Source organism: Astatotilapia calliptera, chromosome 3 (assembly GCF_964374335.1).
Source record: "Astatotilapia calliptera chromosome 3, fAstCal68.1, whole genome shotgun sequence".
Classification (NCBI taxonomy): Eukaryota; Metazoa; Chordata; class Actinopteri; order Cichliformes; family Cichlidae; genus Astatotilapia; species Astatotilapia calliptera.
In genome coordinates this window covers 53,026,317-53,051,766 of record NC_137424.1, presented here as the reverse complement: position 1 = coordinate 53,051,766, position 25,450 = coordinate 53,026,317, and the positions used below count along the sequence as shown (strand labels likewise).

At 40.1% G+C, this 25,450-nt stretch overlaps 1 protein-coding gene and 1 long non-coding RNA gene across 4 annotated transcripts; one reads left to right on the top strand and one right to left on the bottom strand.

Annotated features, from left to right (window-relative positions):
* Positions 1–4,596: 4,596 nt before the first annotated feature.
* Positions 4,597–11,836, top strand: LOC145425478 (uncharacterized). Of its 3 annotated transcripts, none has more exons than XR_013906178.1 (3): positions 4,597–4,837; positions 4,947–5,573; positions 9,487–11,836. It is a non-coding gene; the product is annotated as an uncharacterized LOC145425478 (long non-coding RNA). The 3 variants fall into 3 exon arrangements; XR_013906176.1 differs by having other exon boundaries at positions 4,602–4,837; positions 4,970–5,573; XR_013906177.1 differs by having other exon boundaries at positions 4,608–4,837; positions 4,970–5,167.
* Positions 8,267–11,068, bottom strand: LOC113019051 (uncharacterized). Its single transcript, XM_080298537.1, has 2 exons — positions 10,412–11,068; positions 8,267–9,969 (listed from the first exon to the last, which is right to left on the bottom strand). Exons 1-2 carry the CDS (start codon positions 11,066–11,068, stop codon positions 9,850–9,852), a joined length of 777 nt encoding a protein of 258 aa, XP_080154663.1. The 3' UTR covers positions 8,267–9,849.
* Positions 11,837–25,450: the final 13,614 nt, after the last annotated feature.

Sequence of the window (25,450 nt, the reverse complement as noted above, 5' to 3'; positions counted from 1 at the left end):
ACATACGGATGAGAGCGCGATGGTACAGGGAGATTGCTCCAGGACAGATACAACAGCAGTATAATGTTAACGCAGCTTGCAAGCACCGGCACAGACAGCATGCTAACGCTAAGGTAGCCAGAAATCCAGATTGGTGTTAAAGCTCAGTAAATGCTGATACCAGAGCAGCAACGAGATAAAGTGATTTGCTGTAAAACCAGACGCTGCTGAACTTCAACAGGTCGAAGAAATGAACTTCTAATCACGTCATCTAGAATTACAAATGACTGCTGAGCTTAAAGTCAATCAGCACACGCTGCCTGGTTGATCTGTTTCACCGCTGAGGCGGATTTTGCGGTGAATCTTAACAAACACAGAGGAGTGTTGTAGTTATGATAACACCCCGAGGCTGTTCTGGAGCTTCAGTAAAGATTATACGGTCTGTCAGGTATACTTAGTAAAATAATGTGACTTAAAGCATAGGTTAAATATTTTAATATGAATCATTCATTCTAAAGAGAAATTAATCAACAACTGAAAAAGGGATTTAAAAGGGATTTAAAAGTAAAAACATTGAATCGTCTATCCCTCACGCCACTGTTTGTGTGTAGTACAAAGCCGAACACACACAAGAGGATGGAGAGATCATTACGAACAGAAGGAGCCAAAAAAATGTTATCGTTTGGGCTTGATGTCACGCTTTGATAAAGACTGGCATGATGAGAGAGTCTGACTGAAAACAGTGATCATGCTCAATGTCATCAGAGGAGGTTTGTGTTGTTGAAAAGTGGCATCCACAAAGCTTTCTATTGAGTTAACCTAAAGTAAGTGAGCCAAGGGACCGAGGCCATATTTGGTGTTGTGACAGCGTCATGTTTCCACAAGTTGTGTGATCTTTTTACTGTGGTGGGTGAGTAATTTAGAATCTGCACTAAAAGGCACTCCGTCAACATCATTTTCTGTTTGTTTGTTTGTTTGTTTGTTCAAATGTTTCTCGTCTCTTTGGTGAAAAGTGAGTTTACAAGGACATGATATGTAAACGATAATTTAAACGAACCATGTACCAAACACAGAGGAGACAGTTTGTGACAAAAGTACTGATAGCTCAGCAGACTGCTACCGGACATTGAACTAAAGAAGAAATCCCCCCAACCCCCGGTGAAATTTGTGCTCTGAGTTTATTTCAAGCACAGACAAAAATCTAAGAGGACAACACTGATGAGAGAGAGGTTATCACAGTCTAACCCACAGCAGAGTGCAGCATGCATCTCTCAGGTTGGTGCGTCGCTTTGCTTTTTCCCTTTTAGTCAAGCAAGTGTCGTCAGTCCTCCACGTTTCTCTCTCTCCGTTACTCGGTGACTGTTGGCGACTTGTGGTTGTTTGTCTGCACGCTTTGTTAACCATCAAGCTCTGCAGGATTTGACTCGCGCACGCCCAACTTACTTCAATAAACATTAATTACATCAATTACGTTTCATATTTGAATGTGAATAGTTTAGACTGAAGAGGATTAACAGCTACAGTTACAGCAATATTACCGCCCATCCCTCACTGTTGCTGTTTTTCTATTGTTTTTAATCAGTAAAAAGAAAAACTTATTGGAATGTGAGCAAAAGAAAGCGCCAAATGTCATCACTGATGACTCTGGCAGGCTGCCCAGTGAGGGAGTGGCTTTGACTGAGAACAAGCAATCGTGTGCAGGAGGTCACCGGAGACATGTTGTTTTGTTGTGCTTTATTTATTTAATTTTGTATTTTATTTACTTATACAACAGGGACGATACATGTTAACATGACTGCTGCATTGAAAGCTAATTAGAAGACCTTGTTGCATTTAGTGACTCCACAACATCAACAACAATTCACAAAGATAACAGGCGAGGAAACATGAAACCCTCCAGGCAAGTATTCTGAGCAGTCTCAGTCTAACACACTGTAAACACTGAAATAGTTACACCCTTTTTTAACATGCTCATTTTTATTTAGTGCTGCTGTAAATATTTCTGACATTTATTTATAATCACATCTGTTAGTTCTTGATATTTATTATAGAATGGTTTGTATATATTATTACACTTTCTTAAATCTGTAATATATTGTATTGTTAAATAGTCTGTTTCTGGTACTGTACTGGAGCAACTGCAACCAATCATTTCCTTAGAGATTATTAAAGTATTCTGATTCTGCTTTCATTTAGTCTGTTTTTATTTAAACTTCTGTCATTTTGTTTACATCGTTAGCATTTATTTGTATGCATGTAAGTGAATAAATAGATTTCTTACAACGCTGGGATGCTCGTTTCTTCTGTCACTACAGCAGCAGTCCACTCCACAGTGAGTCAGGCTGTGACGTTACTGTCAATCCTGAAGCCAAGTAGGTTGAAGGTGAAGATGCTGGGAAACTTTCTGATTCTCTCTGCATTTCTTATCATATCTCTGATTTGTCTGTGAGGGGTTTCCTCTCGGAGTGGCATTCATTTTGCCATCTTTTGACTCTTTGTCCTTCTTCATTCTTCAGCTGCATGTTTCTGGCCTGCTGTGTGTGACAGTGCTCATCTCTTGGCTTTGTTCTTTGCAAAAATTAAAATTAAAAAATGCACAGTCTAACCAGTTTGTCCACATTCAAGGCCCTGCTGCTTAGACAACGCCACACTGGGGGGAAAACACTTGTGTGTGTATAAAGTCAAACAGGAGAAAATCACAGGTATTAACAGATCAGGGGTAACCTTCTTCAATGATGTTAATGAAAGCGACATCCAGAAAACCTCATTAAAACCAAAATGTCACATTTCACAATATCGCCCAGCCAAGTTTAAACATGTAGCCACTCATATGCTTCTGCCTGAAGCAGCCCGAGCAGAACTATGATGATATCAGAGAAAGAAAAAAACACTTTACGAAAATGAATCATCAGAAACAGAACTACGAGGGCAAAGTTCTGGAGTCTCATTGAGGTTACTAAACCAGTGCTTAAACTGTTTAGTACTTTACTGTTTGAGACAGTAAGGCCACGTTTGGTTGTTTTTGTGGACAATCATCTGCACAGCAAACACTAAACGCTGATTGGTTGACAGTTTTCTTTCGACAATGTAGAAATGCATAAAATAAAACAAACAAAAATCCCTAAACCTTAAAACATCAGATGGTGGACTTTCTGTGGGAGTGCTGAGAAGGTGCTGTGATTGTTCCTTTTAATCTGTGTGCCTTCTCCCGGGTCTTCCAATGACCTTATTTGTTCTCTCATCCAGACAAATCAGGTGACATTAGAAACACAGGCAGGGAGAATAATGTTACACACCAAAGGATTGTTATGTGTAAATCGGTGTTTGTTCAATGAGAAGCTGGAAGATTGCCATCCACCAACAGGACTTGTATTTTATTGATATCAACCTGTTGGGCCACTTTCTCATTCCTCTCGCATTTGTTATCATATCTCTGAGGAGTGGCACAGTCCCTGCACGCTAAATTTCCGCTCGCAGTTTATTTCAAGCATAGACTAAAAAAACCCCAATCCAGGAGGACAACGCTGATGTGAGAGAGATTATCACAGCATAACCCCCTTGGCCTTTCCAGATTAATCAAGCACAACGAATCATTTTAAAATAAGAAAGCATGAAAACAGACGCGAGGAAATAGAGACAGGTAATTCTTAGGTTCTTTTCATATTCTTATATGGGTGCCTAAGCTCAATTCTTGAGGGGGGGGGCTGTTGACAGAATAAACTACAAAGCACGTGTTTCATTTCAAATGATTCATTTGAAATGGATCATTTGAAAGACTGCTGAGCTTAGGCAAACAGCAAACGCGCTGCATGAAATATCAGTTTCACTGCTGACGCGGATTTTGCGGTTAATCGTATAACAACACAAGAGTGTTATGAGATTAAGACGTGGATCTAGAAGCTGTTTTGCAGCTGCAGTAAAGATTCGTGGTGCATTCCTGACATCCACGTCTACTGATTACATTAACGTGACTCTGATTGAAAACAAGGGATCGTGTTTGATGCCAGGTCATAAGTTGTTTTGTTGGGTTTTATTTATTTATTTATTTATTTATTTATTTATTTATTTATACAACAGGGACGATACATGAATGTTGTATCGAAGGCTAATTTGAGCACCTTGTTGCATTTAATGACTCCACAACAACAACAACAATAACAATTCACAAAGCTAACAGGTGAGGAAGCATGAAGCACTCCGGGTAAGTATCCTGAGTGTTTGAAACCAGTGAGCCCCACCCGACCAGCTGGTTTAAAAATAAAAATTCCAATATGCGCTCATCAACCAGGATCTATTACAGCAGTGCGTCTACATATATTTATTTACAAAAATTTACAGTCAAACCTGGAACATTTGCGACGATTATAAACATCCTTATTTTTATTCTCACTGATCGACCTATCGGTCTTTTTCTGTATGGTATCGACGCATACGCTATTGTGCTAATGCATCACACGAACCTAGGGTCCGGATCTCCCTCCTTTCACAACCAGTTCATTCAATAAACCTTCGCAGTTCAAGTGCATCGTCTGATCGATGTCATCACATCTCAGTTTGAATCAGTGAGCAGATAGCTCAGTCATCCAGAACAGTCAAGCAGAACCTAAACACATAGAATAGAGAAGGTTACACAACAAAGGGAAGTGACGCATAAAAGTGGCTCAACAAGATTATATCAGATTATCATCCACTGAAAGGACTTTTCTATTTGATTTATTTATATAACGGGGACGATACATGTCGTCTGCTTATCCCAGCTGACTTAATGATGGACCCTGCAATACTGACCCATTCAGTAGATGAATAATAACAACTTTTTTTACGAGGATGAAAGTCGAGGGAGCACTTAACACTTCAGGTGAGTAGATCATCCTAGATGTCTGTTAACCTGTGAGACCCTGCCGACTGGCTGAACTCCTGGCCACATCATTTTTAACACAAGTACAACATTATTTCATTTCTGACAGAGGAAATTTGTTTGGGTGTTCAGGAACAACAAGGCACAAGCCTGCCATGAACTGGAAGTTTGTGAGTTTTACATCAAGATCGGCATCTTCATGCTCCACTCCAAGTTTTCAGCTGATCACGTGAACGAGCCAAGTGCCTTCTGTAGAAAAAATGTGCAGAGACGAGACAAAGACTGAGCTATTTGGCCACAGTGATAACAGGTGTGTTTGGGAGAGTGAAGGTGAGGCTTTGAGACTTCAGAACGCTGTATCAGCTGTCAAGTATGGTGTGTTGTAATAGTAATCTTACAATGTATGTTGAAATGATATTACTGCCCTCTGTTGGTGTGTCTGTGCATTACAGCAATAAAAGGTGTTCGTTAAAAATATCAGGTTATGGGCCCAGAGGTCACTAACACGTTTTTTGGGAGTCATAAACAGAGTTATGGGATTCACAATGGAAGATAGACTGTTTAATGACAAGCTGAGTGGACCGGAGAATTGGGCAACGTGGAAATTTCAACTGGAGCACGTGTTGAAGGCAAAAGGACTGTGGGGTATGGTACAGGAGACGGAGCAGCTAATGCCCAAGCACGAGCTGAATTTGAACGGAAGAAAGAAAAAGCATTTTCAGTGCTGGTACTGAATGTAAGTGCACCCCAATTGTACTTGATAACAAACTGTAAGACCCCCAAAGAAGCATGGGAGATGCTAAAAGCACAGTTTGAAAGAGATACTGTTGCTAACAAGCTATTTCAAGGCTAGGTGTATAAGGACAAAGAGGACTCATATGAGGGAACCTTTGTTGTAAATGAGTCATGTAAAAGTGATGCACAACAAGAAGAATGGTTAATTGATTCAGGATCGTCAAAACACATGACATGGAATAAAAAAGCACTACAAAACTACCAAGAGTTTTCAGAACCACAAACGGTGAAACTCGGTGATGGCAGAGTGGTTGAGGCTTTAGGTCATAACAATGAAAAAGTTCCAGCAAGTATGTGGCATCTGTCTTCCTTCTCTCACCCCAACCGGTCGCAGCAGATGGCCGCCCCTCCCTGAGCCTGGTTCTGCCGGAGGTTTCTTCCTGTTAAAAGGGAGTTTTTCCTTCCCACTGTCGCCAAAGTGCTTGCTCATAGGGGGTCATATGATTGTTGGGTTTTTCTCTGTATCTATGAAGCGCCTTGAGGCGACTTTTGTTGTGATTTGGCGCTATATAAATAAAATTGAATTGAATTGAATCAGCATCTAGGTCACACTACAAATCTGAAAAAAGTCAAAAACTTGGTAAAAGGAGTTACCTTTACAAAAGAAGAGGAGGACATTTTTTGTGAAGCTTGTGTTGAGGGCAAATTATCAAGAAAACCTTACAAATCAGTGGGAGAAATACGATCAAAACGCAAGTTGCAATTAGTGTATAGTGACGTTTGTGATCCTTTTCAAACTGAGTCACTAGGAGGAAAAAAGTACTTTGTAACTTTCATTGATGACTACTCCAGATGTAGTAAAGTCTATTTTATAAGGGAAAAAACGAAGTCCTGAGTAAGTTCAAAGAGTTTGAAAGAATCTTCTCAAATGAATGTGGACAGGGAGTAATAAGACTCAGAACTGACAATGGTGGGGAATAAACATCTAAAGAGTTTCAAGAATATTTGAAAGCTCAAGGCATCCACCATGAAATGACTGTACCACACACACCACAGCAAAATGGTGTTGCAGAGAGAAAAAACAGAACTCTAGTGGAATCAGCTAGAAGTATGCTATCACATGCAAAGTTGCCAAACACATTCTGGGCAGAAGCTGTTGCTACTGCAGCTTACATACAGAATAGGCTCCCAACATCTGCTTTAAAGAACGAAACACCCTGTCAGAGATGGGATGGGAAAAAAACCCAGACATTAGCCATATGAAAGTATTTGGTTGTGTTGCTTATTCTCATGTTCCAGACACAGAGAGAAAGAAATTGGACAAAAAGGCAGTGAAAGTTCGTTTCCTGGGATATGCAACCAATGCAAAAGGCTACCGACTGTGGGATGAGGAAAAAGGAAAAATACTGATTCGACGAGATGTGGTCTTCAATGAAACAGAGTTTAAATGCAAACAAAGTGAAAATGATCTCTGTTTGGGTGACACTACACACGGGTGAAAGACAAACGAGTACTGAGGAGGCTGTCGCCAGTGAGGCAATAAAAGGTGTTCGTTAAAAACATCATAGTGCTGGTAGCATCAGGGTCTGTTTTGCTGGCAGTTCAAAGAAATAATGAAAAGACTAAAATTGTCATGACATTTATGCCCATGATGAGTGGATGTAAAGTCCTGACTCCACAGCTTCAGGTCAGACGTCTGTCTCGCCCTGGTTGTTGCTCTCCTTTTCATTAAAGATGTTTCTGTCTGTGTATAGGTTTGTTGTCCTGCTGCTCCCTCATGGTGCTGATTTTCTTTGAGCAGTTTATTGACTGATTTTGACATTAATTTAACAGGAATATTAATGAACCTAAGTGCTGTACTTTATTGAAGATTTTATTTTATTTTACAAGAAGCTTCTTGAAGTTTTTATAAAGAACAAAGTAAACAGAGTACAGACTAAAAAACAGAGCAGGACAAGTGCTCACTGTAAATGAATATATTTATTGTTCAAACTCTACAAACATGCAGGAAATATCATGTGGGCAATGAACAAGTTGTTTAAGGACACTAACGGTTCACTCTGGACTCTAAGAATCAGTTTAAAAGCAGTTATTTGGCTCCAGCTTCACCAGAAACCCTATTTGCTGATTGTCTGAGTTTCAGACTCCTCTATTTCTAAAAGATGCTGAGTTAGCCACACATCAAAACCACACAGATTTACTGCGTGGTAGAATTATTAAAAGTGAACTTGATGCAAAAGAATGTATGTGTAACTTCATTATATGGAAAAAGTAAAGTCACAGTTATTAAATAAAAAACAGAATCCCTTAAAGTTCTAGACATAGAAAGAAGTCCAGCTTGAACCTCTGAGGGTGTTTGAAGTTGAACTGTAGTGTTTTCATCGTGCAAGCAAATTCATCACATTTTGTCACTGTGGCCTGTAAACAACCCTAAAGCAAACAAATGAAGGACCCTTAAACTGTAAATCTTTACTGGCTGGTGGTTTATGGTTTCAGCAGCAGCCCTTCATACACTCACTGCAACCAACTGACCCACAAACCACAGCAGCGCACAGGGTGTCCTCATGAAATATGTAACGGAGCGGAAAGGCTGATTTTATTTCCACGTTGTTTTTGTGTTTTTAAAAGGAAGGAGACCTTCCTAAAAACGGGCAGAGCAGTGGAGCCGCCAAGGGAAACACACAATTTAAACTGTAAGATTAAAAATATAATTTATTATATTTAAATAGTTAAAAATGTAAGATAAATTAAAACAACCTTGGCCAAGGGATAACACAATAAAAAGCAATAAAACACAACGTTAAAAGTCCAGTGGCATCCGCCACGATATAAAAGTCCAAACGGTGCAGAAACCAACAGGATTGTCGCCGTCCTGTCGGCCTCTTCATTCTGATGCCAACTAGAAAAAGGAGAGAGGGCCAGCGGCAGTCACCATTCTTAAATTCCACTGGAGGTTCGTCTTAGACGGGATGAATCGGGACTTACCCCAGATGGGCAGAGCTCCTAACTCCGCCCACCACTGTGTTGTGCTTCACACGCGTAGCCATAGACTCGCCGTCCCGGGGGCATAAGGCGCCATCCCGCTGCCTCTCTATCCCCTGCCGTGGGCCTCTCTCGGCGAGGAGCTACCTCCCGTCAACACCAGCACAGACCTCTCCGCTCAGCTCCGATCACTCCCTCCAGTGCGCGGTCGTCCGCGATCTCTGGTCTCGTTCTCCTTTGCCGCACGCCTTGGCCAGCTGCCTATAGCCGGGCCTCTGTGCCGCTCTGCGCGGCCGTCGCCCACACCTGTTACCATGCCATGTCTCTCCTCCTTTCAAGCCTTCTCTCAAGCTTTTTCTCCCCCCTTGCTCTATGGTCTGCCAGGCCCTCTTATTGGCCTCTCTGGGATCTCTCGCAGGTGTGATCAGTTTACTATCAGGTAGGGGCGGAGTCTTTACAGGACAGGTGTTCAATTTAAATAAGATAAAAACATGCAATAAAGCTCATACAAACAAACCCAATATACAATATTAAAATATTAAAACAGATAAAACATTGCAAAACATGCACAATAAAACCCTAAATAACTTGTCCCGTTTCACCCCGTGACAAATAAACCAGTGAACTAAATTAAACTTGTTAGCATTAAATCATAATAAAAACCTTACCCTACAGCCAATAATCTAAAATGAACATTTATATCTACATTCAGTCTCCTGCTCAGTCACACTTGGTGGCACCTGGAACCTTTAAAAGGTCTTTTGGAGGCCTGAAGACTCTTTTGTCCTCAACACAATGATAATAAATTCAACTACTCAACGCAGACTGTTGCATTCATTAACCATAAGCTCCAGCCTCTTACAGATCTATGAAGAAATCATAAAAATTGATTATTTGCTGTTGCTATAACCAAGCTATACCTTCTTTCTCAGGGCAGACCTTCAACTGTACCAAGTGAAGAGCTGCCAAGAAGAAGAAGACACAAATAAATAAGTCAAAAGTCAGAAAGAAATCTCTGTATGTGTGTATTTTATCTTTACACTGTAAGTTAGCAGTGTGCAGATATCTGCTGTTTATTTTGCCATGAAGACTTTCATTACACAGTGAAATAAAGGTTTGGGTTTGGACTTTGGTACTAAAAGTAATGCACTACAAAAAGCTATTTCTATTCATTTTTATAGGCAGTATAACATCAGAAGGCTTGGCAGGGCAATTTTTAGAGATGTGCTTTTCTCCTGATTATAAATGATTGGTCATTTAGTGGACTGTTTCGGACACTGTCTCCTCTGCTCTCTTCATGCATGTACACCCTTGGTCTTCTCTCTCCAGCCCCAAAAGAACTTGAGAGTAAAAACAATCACAGATGTCACAGCTGCTGTTATGATGATTGTGATCCATATCCAGTGGTAGGACTCCTGCAGACGGCAAGAAAACATGAAACTCGGTGTTAGTCAGTGCAGTTTGTTTAAACTTTAAATGCCTTTCAGTTTACAGCAAATCAAAGATCACACAGTTTACAGCAAAACATCAAGATGAAATGTTCATGTGCAATCTGTGATCTGACTAGAAAAAAAGGGGTTAATCCCAGTTTAAGCCACAAAATCACCTGTAGGTGCCTGTTATCTTGTTAAATTCCTGAATGACATAGTTAAAACCTGAACTGTGAGTCTTTGCTGCCAGGACAGAGATCAGTGTTGTTGTAATCGATGCTGTCACAGCAGAGTCACCCTGACACAGTATGGTAAAGTTATTCACACTCAGAAAGTCATCAAGGCATCAAATGCAGATGTTGTATTTAAAGCGTTTCTGCTGTAAATCAATCGGTTTGCAAGATAGAGCAGGGTGTGGTGCACTTACCGGTGGTTTGCGCACTCGCAGGCGGACAGCAGAGCGGTGTTTCTCGGCCTTCTCTATATCACAGTAATAAACTCCTCCATCTTGTTGCTGAGCTCCCTTTATGGTGACGGACAGGTCTGCCCGTCGGTCCCAATCAGATGGTATCGATACCCGGCTTCTGTTAAAGTCATCCCCGTATGTGATTTCCCCTGTCCGACCATTCAGCTCCAGCAGTACTTCCCCGTTTCTCCTCCAGCGCGCAGACTTCACCGACTGGCCCGCTGTGACGGAGCGACACGGGAGGATGGCATCCCCACCCTCGGATACAGCAACTTCAGAGGGCACAAATACCTCCAGCTTGTAAGCTTCCAAGTGTTTCCTGTTGCAGGTAAACTCATAATGTCCGTTGTCATTGAAGTTAGCATTTGTTAAGATTAACCAATCGCGTCCTACGACCACGCGGTCAGTGTAATCTCGTCCTGGCTTCCAGTAACCATTTAGAGATGCGATGAGCTGAGTGCTGGCATCATCCAGCCGCTGATACAGTGTGCCCTCTCCCTTCCTGCACTCCTCTGAGAGTGGAAACTCCACATCTGCCCCCACAGTGGTTTGGATCAGTGCTCTCAACCCCTCACAGATAAAAAGAAGAAAGAACACAAACACTGATGAAAGGCTCATCCTGACGATCTGACAGTGAAGTGTTTCCGTTATCAATCTTCTGCGTTATCGCGAAGCTCCGTTAGGTTTAGAAACTGAGAGAAAGGCTTGCTACATGCGCATGAACTGATGTGATGTCAGGGTCCGCCCAACCGGCATACACCAGCATTGTAAATGGCGCTAGCCTAAATAGATTTCTGCCCCGTGTAACTGAAGCTGGCAATAAGACGTAACTACATGTACAAGGTGCTGAAATCCAACAAACATGTTCTGATCATCACTTTGTTTGGTGGTGCTGTAGCCACAGAACACTCCAGTGTCCATAACATTATTATATTGTTCATAATATTTTATTATCATTAATTTACGTGGGAAAAATCAAAGTGAGCCAAGTTGTGAAATGTGTTGGGGAGAAGCTACATGACAGGAGGCTGTGTGAGAGTGCTGAGCAGTTTAAACAAGTGCTGTGTGGACCTGAGAGGTTTACTGTGAGGTCAAAGGTCAGCTCAGTTTAATTCTGTTTTTTTATACAGCCTACAGTGATGCAGAGAAAACCTCCAACAATCAGGTTTCCCCCCTATGAGCAGGCTCTTTGGCAGCAATGGGAAGGAAGAACCCCCAGCAAGAACCCCAGGCCCGTGGTGGGGAGGCCATCTGCTGTGTCTGACTGGGGTGAGTCAGGACAAAGGCACACTGTTGAAGAGAGACAGATATTAATAGTAACTAATAATTAAATAGAGAGATTTGTACAAACACAAATAAAGGTAAAAAAAAAAAAAAAAAAAAAAAGCCCCAAAGGGGACTGAAGAAGAAACACTCAATGCATCATGGGAATTCCCCAACAGCCTTGGCCTATTACAGTGTAACTAAGGGAGGACTCGGGGTCATCTGATCCAGCCCTGATTATATGCTTTGTCAAAAAGAAAAGTTTTAAGCCTAATCTTAAAGGTAGAGATGCCATGGTCCTAATCCACACTCCAGGTCATGGAAGAGTTCCTGCCTTACATGGAGAAGTTTAAGCTCACGAGTGAGAGGAGAAGGGAGCGTGAGATCGACAGATGGATTAGTGCCGCAACCACAGTGATGTGGACGCTGTACCTTCGATTTACCGGTCAATACGTGGAAGAAAATGGATGGATGGAAGACTGTTTACTACTACACAGGACATAAAATTATTAATTAGGTTACAAAGTAATTTGTTTCAGCTATATATGAAATAAATAAAAAAGGAAAGAAAAACATTTTCTGTACTTTTTGTGATTATTGTTTATTTTTTGCTATTAAAGATAACTTTTTGTCATACTTAGTACAACATAATTGGAATATTATTCTTTTTTTTCTATTTTTTTTTTACATGTAAATGTTGATGTGATTTCATTTTTCGTACTTAACTTTGGACGGAGCCTCTATGATAGAGGCTTCTGCAGCTCTTAATCAGTGTCTCCTCATTAATAGCTGCTAGTCTGTGTGATGTCTGTGTGCAGCTGTTTTATGAAAGCCATTCAAACTTTTAGAAATCTCTAAGAATGATGAAGAAGAAACACTTCCCCACCCAGGGAGGTGGAGGTGGCTGGAGGTGCAAGGTTTTTGGACACCTGCTCAGGGCGGGCTCAAGATGCATCAGTGAAAACGCCTCCATTGTTTTCAATCACGCATTTTGCAGTGATAGTAGTGATTTGTGTTAAGATGTGGCACCCAGAAGATGCATCTCAAAGTTAAAGTTCTGTTTCTCTTTAGCGTAACTGCTGAAGAGGAAGAAAATACCACTCTTCTGTTCCGAGACTGCTGATGCAGATATCTGTGACACAGCTTTTGCTTGAACGTGGCACAGGATACAAAGAAAGATGGGGGAGATTATTTTTGTTACATACAGAGTGAAACATCTACAGCTGTAAGCTCCATTATAGTTAACCATCATTTTGTTACGGGGCAGAAACGTTTTTCTAATGTTTCCTTACAATATTTATTTTACAATATCAAGCTGTTATCATTTCAGACCACACGGGGGAGCCCTTTATATATTTTTTGGACTATAAACAGTTTAGTCTAGCTGTGAACATGTGGGGAGAGAAAACATAATCCTTTATTTCTGTAGAGGTTTCTAGTCATCCAGGTCATCTTAGTCTATGGAAAGAAAATCTGGACTTCTTTAAGTTTCTTGAAGACGTTTCACCTCACATCTGAGAAGCTTCATCAGTTCTAAGAGGAACTGGTGGAGAGTCCCAGATTTAAGCCCCATGGAAGTGTCCCTAAGAGGGTCATGGACCCCTATTGATCCTCTGCCTAAGCAAAGGTGTAAAAACGGCTGTGAGTCACAATCAGCCAAGGTTTAGGATGAACCCTTTGTAAGACTGGCATCCCCTGGGTATAGACGATGGTATGTAGGGCGGTCAATGACTTTGTCCTTTTCAAGTTTTTGTAGGCAACTTATACGTTATTTGTGCTTGCTTTTGGGGTCTCGTTTTAAGGCTTCATAGGTATTGAAGTCACTGCAGAGTGTAGTAATGTTTGTGTAATAAGCTGCTGTGTTTAGAACAACAGTGCACCTCCTCTTATCGGCTGGACAGCCTTCTTTTCTTGTATTGTGAGGTTGGACAGAGGAACTTTTTGCACTGTAGAGGGTGGCTAAAACTTTCCTCCTTATTTGCTCTGATCCTGTTTGTGTTCATTTATTAATCATTATGGTTGTTTCTGTGTCTGTTTTGAAGTCCACTATGGGTAACTGTTGAGGAGAAATGGCAAAATTGAGTTCTGTGGCTAGGACTTCAGTGAGATTCCGGTGTGAAAAGTTCTTCACTCATTTTTCTTGACTGTCTTTGGTTGTGAAGTCCTCCTGTTCTTGTCAATATTGTGTATGTGTTGACTGGGAAGTATAAGTTTTCATTAGCAAAGTAGGGAATTTCTAGAGTTGTCTTTCTTTTCCTTTAGAGTGTTGGGTCCGCTGAGCCACGGCCACAAACTTAAAAAATGAAAACTCTTAAATAGGGTAGGGTAGAAGTTTTTTGAGTTCTAACTAATCTTGTGCGTCTATAGTGAAATGGACCCGTCTTATCCTTTCACTTGGAAGTTGATTTTGTGCACTCCATAGAATCGATAAAACTCTGCTCTGAGTTTGTTTCAAACTCTCTGAAACAAGTCTGCTCTGTCTGCATCTTAGATTGAAACTGACATGCTGAAGAGTTGTCCCTGTGGAGCTGTACATCAGAAAACTCCACTTAGTCACATGAATATTCTGGATGAGTTTCAAAAGATTTACTCCTTTTTTTCCTCATTTTTAACAGAACCAAAGGTCCAACCACCAATTTTGTTCTGCTTATCCGTGGCTTGATAACAGAGGCAGTAGCCGAGGCAAAGACGCCCAGACCTTTTTCTTTCCACTGAGGCATTCCTAGGCCAGCTCAGAGATGTCATTTCTCCTGCACGTCCTGGAGTCAGGTCTTGGGAGTGAGCAATACAGAGAGCACCTGGTGGGCTGGCCTGTAATGACAAGATACGTGACAGGATATGTTACACTATTTATACGTGATTCAGCAAGGTCTACAGAATATTGCTGGTCACATGTTCCCAGAGACTTAATACTTTAGCCATTAGCTGCACTAGGTTTTAACCAGCAGCATTTCTTTACCTTCCATTTGTCGAATGATGCATTTGGCAAAGTGCACCACTATTTGGAAAGCTCGTCTTTCCTCCTTGGTGCTGTTCCAATACTAGGTGCAGATATTTCCCATCAGGATGCTCTGGATGGTGCATGAGTAGAAGTTCTTGAGCAATTTCTGAGGTAGGTGGAAGTCTGAGTTGTCTGAGGAAGAAGAAACGCTAGCAGGCTTTTTTCACCAGCGTGTTAGTGTGACGTACTAGTTTCTTTCTAACAATTCTCTCCCTTTGTAAAGGTACATCTTGAACAAACAGCATAAACTGATCTCTGAAGAACTATTCATGATAAGGGACACTAGAAGGATCACTAGCACAACTGCATCAAAACATCTTCTGTAAAACTTCCCTTTTCTGTTTACTTTCATAAAACCATTGCTGAAGAGTGAACACTTAATTTCTCTTGTTATACACACACCACCCTAGCAAATGCTGTTACACAAGACTGCAATTTATTGAGTACTGGAGATGATCCTCCAGCTATTGGGGAACTAGACCCAGAGGGGGTAAGCTGGCCCTCAAAGATATTCAGCTGCTCAGATGAGCCAAGGCTACTGGAAGTGTTTCTCTCACTACATTTTCTTTAACATCTCTTTTAAATGCATAATTTCTTGTTCAGACATTTAAAAAAAAAAATAACATTTTAAAACAATGCATATGACGGTCCAACAAAACTCACTTGGATGGAGAGCACACCTTATAATGGACTTGAGGATGTAGAAACACTGCGAACAGTGAAATCTTAAAATGTGTTTAAATATCAGCTTTTATTGCTGATATTGTTAATAATAATAATAATAATAATAATAATAATCTACACCTCTTCATAGTCAGGATTTTTTTTGAACCCCTATATCTGAAAGTATTTCTATTTTTGTTTATGACAAACAAACACACGATGGAGCATAAGAGTTACTTAATTACATCAGTTGGATTCTAATAGACTAAATCACTGGGATCTTTACTTCCCAGAATAATTAGTTAGACAGTGAAAAAAACCTTTTCATGTATTTTCAAACGGGAATGTGAAAGTGTCTGTCTTTAAACTTTAGCTCTGTCTCTATGCTGGGGGTCTGTGTCTGTCTTGGGCAACTTGTGTCAAGCCAGCCTCCAATTCGAGACTTGCAGTCAAGCCAGCCTCCAGTTTGTTTTACGTTCCCTGTGTATTCAAAGTATTACGGGAATGGATGTGGAAACCGGATTTCAAAAGAAAAGCCAACTTCGAGTGAATTAACAGATATGTTAAGAACATAATAACATATAATTTAGGCTTTTTTTTTTTTTTTTTTTTTTTAAACAAACTCTAATGTTAGATCTATATGACACAGCCTTGTACCCTAATTGTGCCCTGTCACTATCAAGGCCATCTTATTTTGGATTTCAAAGTAAAAGCCCTGTGAATCTTCATTTTTGAACTACTCTTTCAATGACTTCATAATGCTCTTAAAAGCAAAAGTCGTATTTCCAAATACTATTTGAACTTTATATCAACACTTTCCAACCACAGTATTTTTACAGTGATACCATATCAATATCAAGTCAGTCTGATTTTGCCTTTCATAGTAATGGCCCTTTGAAATTGTCCATAATTGACTTAATCTTCTAACGATTCAAAATGCTCTAAAATGAAAAATTCTTGTTTCCACAGGGTAATTCCACCTTAGATCAACAGTATACAGCCCCACAGTGATACCATATCAATATCAAGTCAGTCTGATTTTGCCTTTCATAGTAATGGCCCTTTGAAATTGTCCATAATTGACTTAATCTTCTAACGATTCAAAATGCTCTAAAATGAAAAATTCTTGTTTCCACAGGGTAATTCCACCTTAGATCAACAGTATACAGCCCCACAGTGATACCATATCAATATCAAGTCATTCTGATTATGCCTTCCAAAATAAAAGCCTTTTTAAATTGTCCATAATTGACCTAACTTTCAGTGATTTCAAAATGCTCTAAAATGGAAATTTCCTGTTTCCACAGGGTAATTCCACTTTAGATCAACAGTATACAGCCCCACAGTGATACCATATCAATATCAAGTCATTCTGATTATGCCTTCCAAAATAAAAGACTTTTCAAATTGCCAAGATACGACCTACTCTTTTAAAGATTTCAAAATGCTCTAAAAGTGAAAATTGCTGTTTCCACAGGATAATTTCACTTTAGGTCAACAGTATACAACCTGACGATGTTACCACATCAATATCAAGTCATTCTCATTTTGCTTTCAAAAATAAAAGCATTTTCAAAATGCCCATATCTGACTTGATCCTGGAACAATTTCAAAATGCTCTAAAATGGAAAATTCCTGTTTCCACAGGGTAATTCCACCTTAGATCAACAGTATACAGCCCCACAGTGATACCATATCAATATCAAGTCATTCTGATTATGCCTTCCAAATTAAAAGCCTTTTTCAAATTGTCCATAATTGACCTAACTTTCAGTGATTTCAAAATGCTCTAAAAAGGAAGATTTCAGTTTCCACAGGGTAATTCCACTTTAGATCAACAGTATACAACCTCACGATGTTACCATGTCAATTTCAAGTCAGTCTGATTTTGCTTTTCAAAATAAAAGCTTTTTCAATTTGCCCATATATGACTTACTCTTGGAGCTAATTCAAAATGCTCTAAGATGGAAAAATTGCTGTTTCCACAGCATAATTCCACTTTAGATCAATAGTATCCAACCCCACAGTGATACCATATCAATATCAAATCAGTCTGATGTTGCCTTCCAAAATAAAAGACTTTTCAAATTGCCGATTTACGACCTACTCTTTTAAAGAATTCAGAACGCTCTAAAAATGAAACTTGCTCTTTCCACAGGATGAATCCATGTTAGATCAAAAGTGTACATCCACACCATGGTACTACTTCAATTTCAAGTCATTCTGATTTCGCCTTTCAAATTAATGGCCCGTCGAATTTGTCCATATGTGATATACTCTTTCAATTATTTCAGAATGTTTTAAAAATGAAAATTGCTGTTTCAACACATATTGGGTTTTCATTTTGAAAAGCAAAATCAGACTCAATTGATTATGACAGAATTGAATCATAAAGATGATGTAAAAGGAAGCTGAAATTGCCACTAGGTTGGAATTGATAGTACGTTTATATTTTAAGTCTGTGGAAAGATGTCATGGTTGGTTTGCAAGCTGTTTTGTAATTTCTTTATTTTGAATGACATCAGACTGATTTGATATTGATATGGTATCACTGTGGGGTTGGATACTATTGATCTAAAGTGGAATTATGCTGTGGAAACAGCAATTTTCCATCTTAGAGCATTTTGAATTAGCGCCAAGAGTAAGTCATATATGGGCAAATTGAAAAAGCTTTTATTTTGAAAAGCAAAATCAGACTGACTTGAAATTGACATGGTAACATCGTGAGGTTGTATACTGTTGATCTAAAGTGGAATTACCCTGTGGAAACTGAAATCTTCCTTTTTAGAGCATTCTGAAATCACTGAAAGTTAGGTCAATTATGGACAATTTAAAAAGGCTTTTATTTTGGAAGGCATAATCAGAATTACTTGAAATTGATATGGTAACATCGTGAGGTTGTATACTGTTGACCTAAAGTGAAATTATCCTGTGGAAACAGCAATTTTCACTTTTAGAGCATTTTGAAATCTTTAAAAGAGTAGGTCGTATCTTGGCAATTTGAAAAGTCTTTTATTTTGGAAGGCAAAATCAGAATGACTTGATATTAATATGGTATCACTGTGGCGCTGTATACTGTTGATCTGGAGTAGAATTATCCTGTGGAAACAAAATTTCCATTTTAGAGCATTTTGAAATCACTGAAAGTTAGGTCAATTGTGGACAATTTGAAAAGTCTTTTATTTTGGAAGGCATAATCAGAATGACTTGATATTGATATGGTATCACTGTGGGGCTGTATACTGTTGATCTAAAGTGGAATTACCCTGTGGAAACAGGAATGTGCCATTTTAGAGCATTTTGAAATTGTTCCAGGAGCAACTCAGATATGGGCAGTTTGAAAATGCTTTTATTTTTGAAAGCAATATCAGAATGTTTTGATATTGATATGGTAACATCGTGAGGTTGTATACTGTTGATCTGGAGTGGAATTACCCTGTGGAAACAAGAATTTTTCATTTTAGAGCATTTTGAATCGTTAGAAGATTAAGTCAATTATGGACAATTTCAAAGGGCCATTACTATGAAAGGCAAAATCAGACTGACTTGATATTGATATGGTATCACTGTAAAAATACTGTGGTTGGAAAGTGTTGATATAAAGTTCAAATAGTATTTGGAAATACGACTTTTGCTTTTAAGAGCATTATGAAGTCATTGAAAGAGTAGTTCAAAAATGAAGATTCACAGGGCTTTTACTTTGAAATCCAAAATAAGATGGCCTTGATAGTGACAGGGCACAATTAGGGTACAAGGCTGTGTCATATAGATCTAACATTAGAGTTTGTTTAAAAAAAAAAAAAAAAAAAGAAGCCTAAATTATATGTTATTATGTTCTTAACATATCTGTTAATTCACTCGAAGTTGGCTTTTCTTTTGAAATCCGGTTTCCACATCCATTCCCGTAATACTTTGAATACACAGGGAACGTAAAACAAACTGGAGGCTGGCTTGACTGCAAGTCTCGAATTGGAGGCTGGCTTGACACCAGTCTTGGGCAGTGGCGGTTTTTGATACGGGCGACAAGGGCGTGGTGGGGGGCGGCATCACGGGCATCGGCAAAAAATAAAAATAAAAAATTGCTCGTACTCATGCTGCCCCGACATCAGCCAGCGCATATTGGGAATGGCATAGGCACCGAACGGTTTTCTATCGCCCATTTGCTGGGAGTAAGGGCGCCCTCCGTTTGCGAGGTGCCTGCTGCTTGCGGCACAGGGAGGAGAGGGCGGAGCGGCGGGGGATTCTCTGGGTGGCTTGAGCGGCATCTAATAACCAACTCACAAAATAAAAACAAACCAACAAACACGAAAACACCAGACATCATGATACAGACTTATAATTTGCACCGATGTTTTTTCAAATTCTATAAGCGAAAAGTGAGCGCGAGAGCCCTCGGTGCGCCTGCTCGCTGCTGAAGTCAAAGTAAACCTTATTGTCATCTCCGCTACATACAGTCCAGTATAGAGAGACGAGACGACGAGGCTCCAGTTAAGTAAACAAACAATAAATATAAGAAGAGTAAAATAAATATACACTTTAGGACTCGGGGTAAAGGGATCAATAACAATTTAAAATTTATAATTTACAGTTTGATGATTTAAAGTCTCACACACAACCTGTCGAAAGGGGAGGAAGACCTGCTGCTTCCAAATAGAGCACATTTCATTCATAATGATGTAAATCCAAGCTCATTGTGTATTCCTGATTTGAATCCTGGGTTGTGCGAAATCCCAGAAACAAACCCTAGACAAAGTGAATCTGTGAACTAAGGTGTAGGTCGGAGGGTATGATGGCGCCAGAGTGTTCGCCCGGGGCGCCAAACAGGCTAGGACCGCCACTGGTCTTGGGACATGTAGTGGTGTGAGATACTGCAAGTTTTGGTATCGATTGGACATCAAGTAAATACAGGGCCAGTATTACGAATACCAGTATTGATGCACTTAATCTATAAAGGCAGCTTATATACATGAGAGTGGAGTCTTATGGTGAATGTGATGGATTATCATCAATTTGCCAAATAAAAATACATTTTATTCAGACTGAGATCAGATCACTGAGATTTCCAAGTATTTTGAAAGAGTGTTTTTGTTTTGTTGTAGAATGTAAAAGTGCATATTTTTAAAGCATATTTGGTCAACATCTGTTGTTTAAATGTCCTAAATAAATAAAATAGACAATCCAAAAAAGTAACTATATTATATTCAATAAATGTCATTGGCAATGGTCAATAACACTAAGTTATGCTTAAGAACTGGGATGAGTCATGACTAAAACATGACTTTCTCCACTAAATTGGCTAACTAAATGAGCTGGGACAAAACTCTGCTGTGTTCCCACACAAATCAGTGTAGTCAGTGATTTCATTTACTCACTGTGGCTGCTCTGTGCCACTGAGTCACTAAGTAAACTAAATATAGCAGAGCAGAGTGAAGTGTGCCTCCATGGGAGGAGCGGTGTTTGCACAATCACATCTACTTTCTGACGACTTCGAGCAAGGGAGTGAACTTAGAAGAGAAAACAACAAAGTACAGTGTAGATCTGTTTTCACTAATTAAAATAAATAGTTAGCGGTTTGAGCAAAACGATTCCATAAAAATGTGACACCAAAGCTGTTACACCCCAGCCCAGGGAAAACTGGCGTGCAACATAAGAAAAATAAAAATAAGGAGAAATGCCCCCACACTCCCTGCTCTCAAGGAAGACGAACCAACAAAAAACAGCTACCATGGATTTCACAACAGCCAGTCAATTTATCAAGTCCCAAAAGGTAGCAGGCATCAGGGTGAGCATGGCCAAAACAACAAACAAAAACTCGAGAAATGAAATGCAGCTGGCTTACCTTCACAGAAAACCCCAAACGAAAATTATAGGCATCTTACCTGCCTCCCTAACCAAAAACTGGAGAAAAGGTTCCCAAAGAAAAATGGCTTCTCACCCCTACAGCTACCGAGTAAGGAAAAAGTATCAACAACTATTTCCATCTATATACAACAAACCATTTACAACACAGGGGGAGCGCACAACCATGACAAACTGAAACACGGGGCTTAAATACGTAGAGGGAGCAATCAGGGAATGGACAACAGGAGGGAAACACAGCTGGGGCAAATCAGAACTGACGAGACAAGGAAGCGTAACCCGAACACACTGAGATAAGACAGACCTTCAAAGTAAAACAGGAAACACATAACAGTCACGCCTAAAACAAAACACTGACAACATCGAATCATAACATTTCCCCTCACCCAAAAATCGAACATTTAACCCCAAATGAAATGTTTGATTCATGACCTACAGAGGACATCAGCCATGATGTTCTCTAAGCCCTTTTTGTACCGGCTGTCAATGTTGAAGTCCTGGAGGAGTAAGGACCAGCGCATAAGGTAAAACAGGAAACACATAACAGTCACGCCTAAAACAAAACACTAACAACATCGAATCGTAACAAAGCCTTTTCATCTTAGTTAGCTGGCAGAGAGTTCAATGGTATGCAACAGATGCACTACTGACTTGCTCTCACAGTCTTTGAACTTTGTTGTGAGAAACTGTGTTTCTTGGCTTCCTGATTCAGGTTTATGCAGCACAGATGCTTCGTGTGATTTTGCTGAATGAACACTTTAGTCATGGTTTGTAGTGTTTGGCTTTCCATCTCCAATGTGAGTCATTACGGTGTGATATTTTTGGTTGCCAAGCTGTGTATGGAGGTGATTTTATAGCTTTGAAATTAGCTGGGAATGTATTGTGTTTTCTTAAGAGCAGAAAACCAAGGGGAAAGTTTAGAATGTGGTGAAGCAGTTAGGCAGGGAGGTTTCTAGTCAGGGTCAAGGTCCCAATGTACCCTCTGCAGTGGTTGCATCACTCAATTTCATGCTATCATCAAGCACATGCAGTCATTTATACCCACCATTAAGGCACAAGAAGCCGCTACAGTAATTTCCTAAATGACAGCTGTCACCACTCAGACAATGTTACATCAGACATGCTGATACGGAGGAGAAGTCAAAATCACAAATCAAGACTTGTCAAGACAAGTTGCAAAAATCAAGAGGTGCATGACTGGCTCACATGACACAAGTGACGTGGCTAGCATAGTGAAGGGCCTGGGACAGGACCTTTCTGTGAGGAGTGTCACGGTTCTCTCCATTTCTGCATTGGTACTGTCTGGCTTCTCCGGCTTCCTCCCAAACTCTAAAGACATGCAGTTAGTGGGGTTAGGTTAACTGGTGGTTGTAAATTGCCCATAGGTGTGAATGGTGGTCTGAGGTACCCTGAAGAGGATCCAAAAGTCACACAGACGCGATGGGAGTTTAGCAACAATTATATTTACTCGAGACGTTCGTGAGTGTGTTCTGCTCTATTTATATAAATAAATTGCAGCTTAGATGTGTTTTTTCAAAGGTGATCTAAGCCTGAGAGCTGTTTCCACACCATGTGCCCAGAGAGGGAAGAAGGCCTGAAGTTTAGGAGCCATATGGGAATTGATACTTTTCTCTGTCTTACTTACTCCTGTCTATTTCCACATGTATGCGGACCTGGGCCGCTGGCTGATCTTACTCTTGGTCAGTCTGAGGGTTTTTTTCTTCTTTTGACTTTCTAGAGTAAAAAGGCTGTGAAGGTTAACTGTTTCAGGCAAAAGTGTTGGTGAGGAAATGGCTTCATTCAATAGGAGCATGCTGTCAGTAACTCAGTATTTCAGGCTTGTTGTTATGTATCAAGTCTAAGAAAAGGTGCTGAGGGTGTCATTTGGGGTGTTGTGGAATTTTCTAAATAAAGTCTGCAACACAAAAAGGGCTGTGGTCAAGCTACTTCTTACTACGTGCAGGAGAACACACATACACATCAAAACATAACAGGTTCACAGCAATGAGCGTTCTAACCATGGGGCGTCGCAGCGCCCCTTTCATACCATCGCACAAACTCTGTGTATCTTTTAGTTGCAACAGTCTTTTGTCCAACCCGGGCTATTGCTGAACAAAGAAGACTCCCATTATCTTTTCCCAGGCCAGCACCTGGCACTGACCCTGAGCTTCATCTGTCTGAGCAAAACAGTTAGCAGATAGCATAGTGAACATCATTAGGCAGCTAAGCAGTTTTCACAAGGTCATGCTGACACATACTTACTTCATCTTACGCATGCAAAGGTTATACAGAAATCATACAGTGAAATTCTAACCACCTAAATCTAAATGTGAGGGTTAACTTTAATTTTCCCATTACAGGGTGTTGAGATTTTAAATGGACTAACAATGAGGTGGAGTTGTTTCTGCGAGTAACACAAAAGTACAAAGTTGCAAAAGCGAGTGAGAGTTAAAGAATTCGAGGAAAGTTATCTGGAGCCTGTACAGACTGATGTTAATAGAGCTTTCAAAATTCAGAGGAAACAAAACAACTGCTGTATAATGCCCTTTTATCTTTGGTTAATTGGTCACATGACTAGGGAGTGTCTGCCTCCATGCACGCTGTGCTCACTCTATCAGTTCTACCTCTCTCTCTCTCTCTCTCTATCCTGTGTGTGTGTTAGTGTGACCTACTGACCTATGACCTACTTAAATGAATAAAAAGTATAATGCTTTGCTAACGCTTATGCGGCGAAATCCCTAAAGTTATAATAATGTATTCCCACAATGGGCATTTACAGGAGATTGTGGTGGAGCAGGATTCCAGCACAGACGAAGGAAACAAGTCTGCTGATGGTGGACTCTCTGTATCACCTGACCAAGCCTTTTGCTTAAACTTAACACGGGCTAAGAAGCAAGATGGACGAGATTGTTTTTGTTACATCCAGCATTTGTGAGGCTAAAGATCAACAAGACAAGGTCTAGTTCATCCACTCCACTGCCTGTGTCTGTAAGCATCCCTCCCTTTTGCATATGGCATTGAAATGTGAACACTACCCACCGTTCACCACAGCGAACATTTGTCGTAATTCCCATACACTTGGCACACACACCAGCACAGCACTTCAGGAGCCAACTCACTCTGATATGCGCGTGATATGATTGTTTATATGTAAGGGGAGCATTTACAGTTAAACATGTTCTGGAAATCCAATTCAGGTTCAACACTTAGGTCACATAGAAACATCTCATTGTATCTTTATGTTGAGCTTTGAACTGTATCATCTTTGGATTTCTGTTCAAAAAAATGCAGGACTGTAACTGAAACTTCCACTCACTAACATGTCTGATTTCCATTTGCTTTCCCTCTGCAGCCATCAGAGTCCTCTCACTAGACATGGATCACAGTTAGGGATGGGTATTGATAAGATTTTCACGATTCCAATTCCATTTTCGGTTCTGTTTAACAATTCGATTCTTTATCGATTCTCTTATCGATTCTTTTTTAAAAAGGAGAACACTAAGGTCGATTAGCTTAGAACTTTGTTTTAGATCTTCTCTTTGAACAAGATAGAAATTTAGGAGTAACATGGCCTTACAAACCCAACAGTGAGATCTTAAGAGATCCACAGCTTACGGCTCTTCAATGGGGTGTCACAGGGTCCCCAGAAAAAAAATTCTAAATGTAAAATAATAAATTAAATGTTCTTCTGTAGCAATAACAAAGTATAACATAAATTATTCTGTAGCAATTACACAAGAATATCCAGTAATGTCCCTGCCTACAATTAAACACATTCACTTACCGAAAATCGGGGGCATCTATTGTGGCAAATAGGTGCAAGGTAAGGTGTTTTGTGAGCAAATGCTTTTACATATTCGTAGTGTTTCCTCCCTTAAATGAAATATCTACTTTGCAAGTATTGCAAATTGTCCTGTTGTCATCCGTTCTCGTAAAGTATAACCAAACTTTTGAGCGTTTGAGCCACCATGTTTCCTGCCAAGTAAATGACGCTCCGCAACGTGGTGACGTCATTCGGGGCGACTGAAATCGATAAGGGAATCGTTTGCAAAAATGGCAAACAACTCCAAGGAATTGAAACAGTGGGAACCGGTTCTCAACAAGAACCGGGTTTTGATACCCATCCCTACTCACAGTCCTTAAAATAGCAGCCGTAACATCTGGGATTGCTTTCCTTCTGGGCCGGAAACAGAGTAGAGAACCAGGAGATGAAA

Coding starts and splice junctions, on each gene's coding strand:
- LOC113019051 (XM_080298537.1), bottom strand. CDS start 11,068: ATGAGCCTTTCATCAGTGTTTGTGTTCTTTCTTCTTTTTATCTGTGAG. Junction 9,970..10,411: donor TGCGAGTGCGCAAACCACCG/GTAAGTGCACCA, acceptor TGCCGTCTGCAG/GAGTCCTACCACTGGATATG.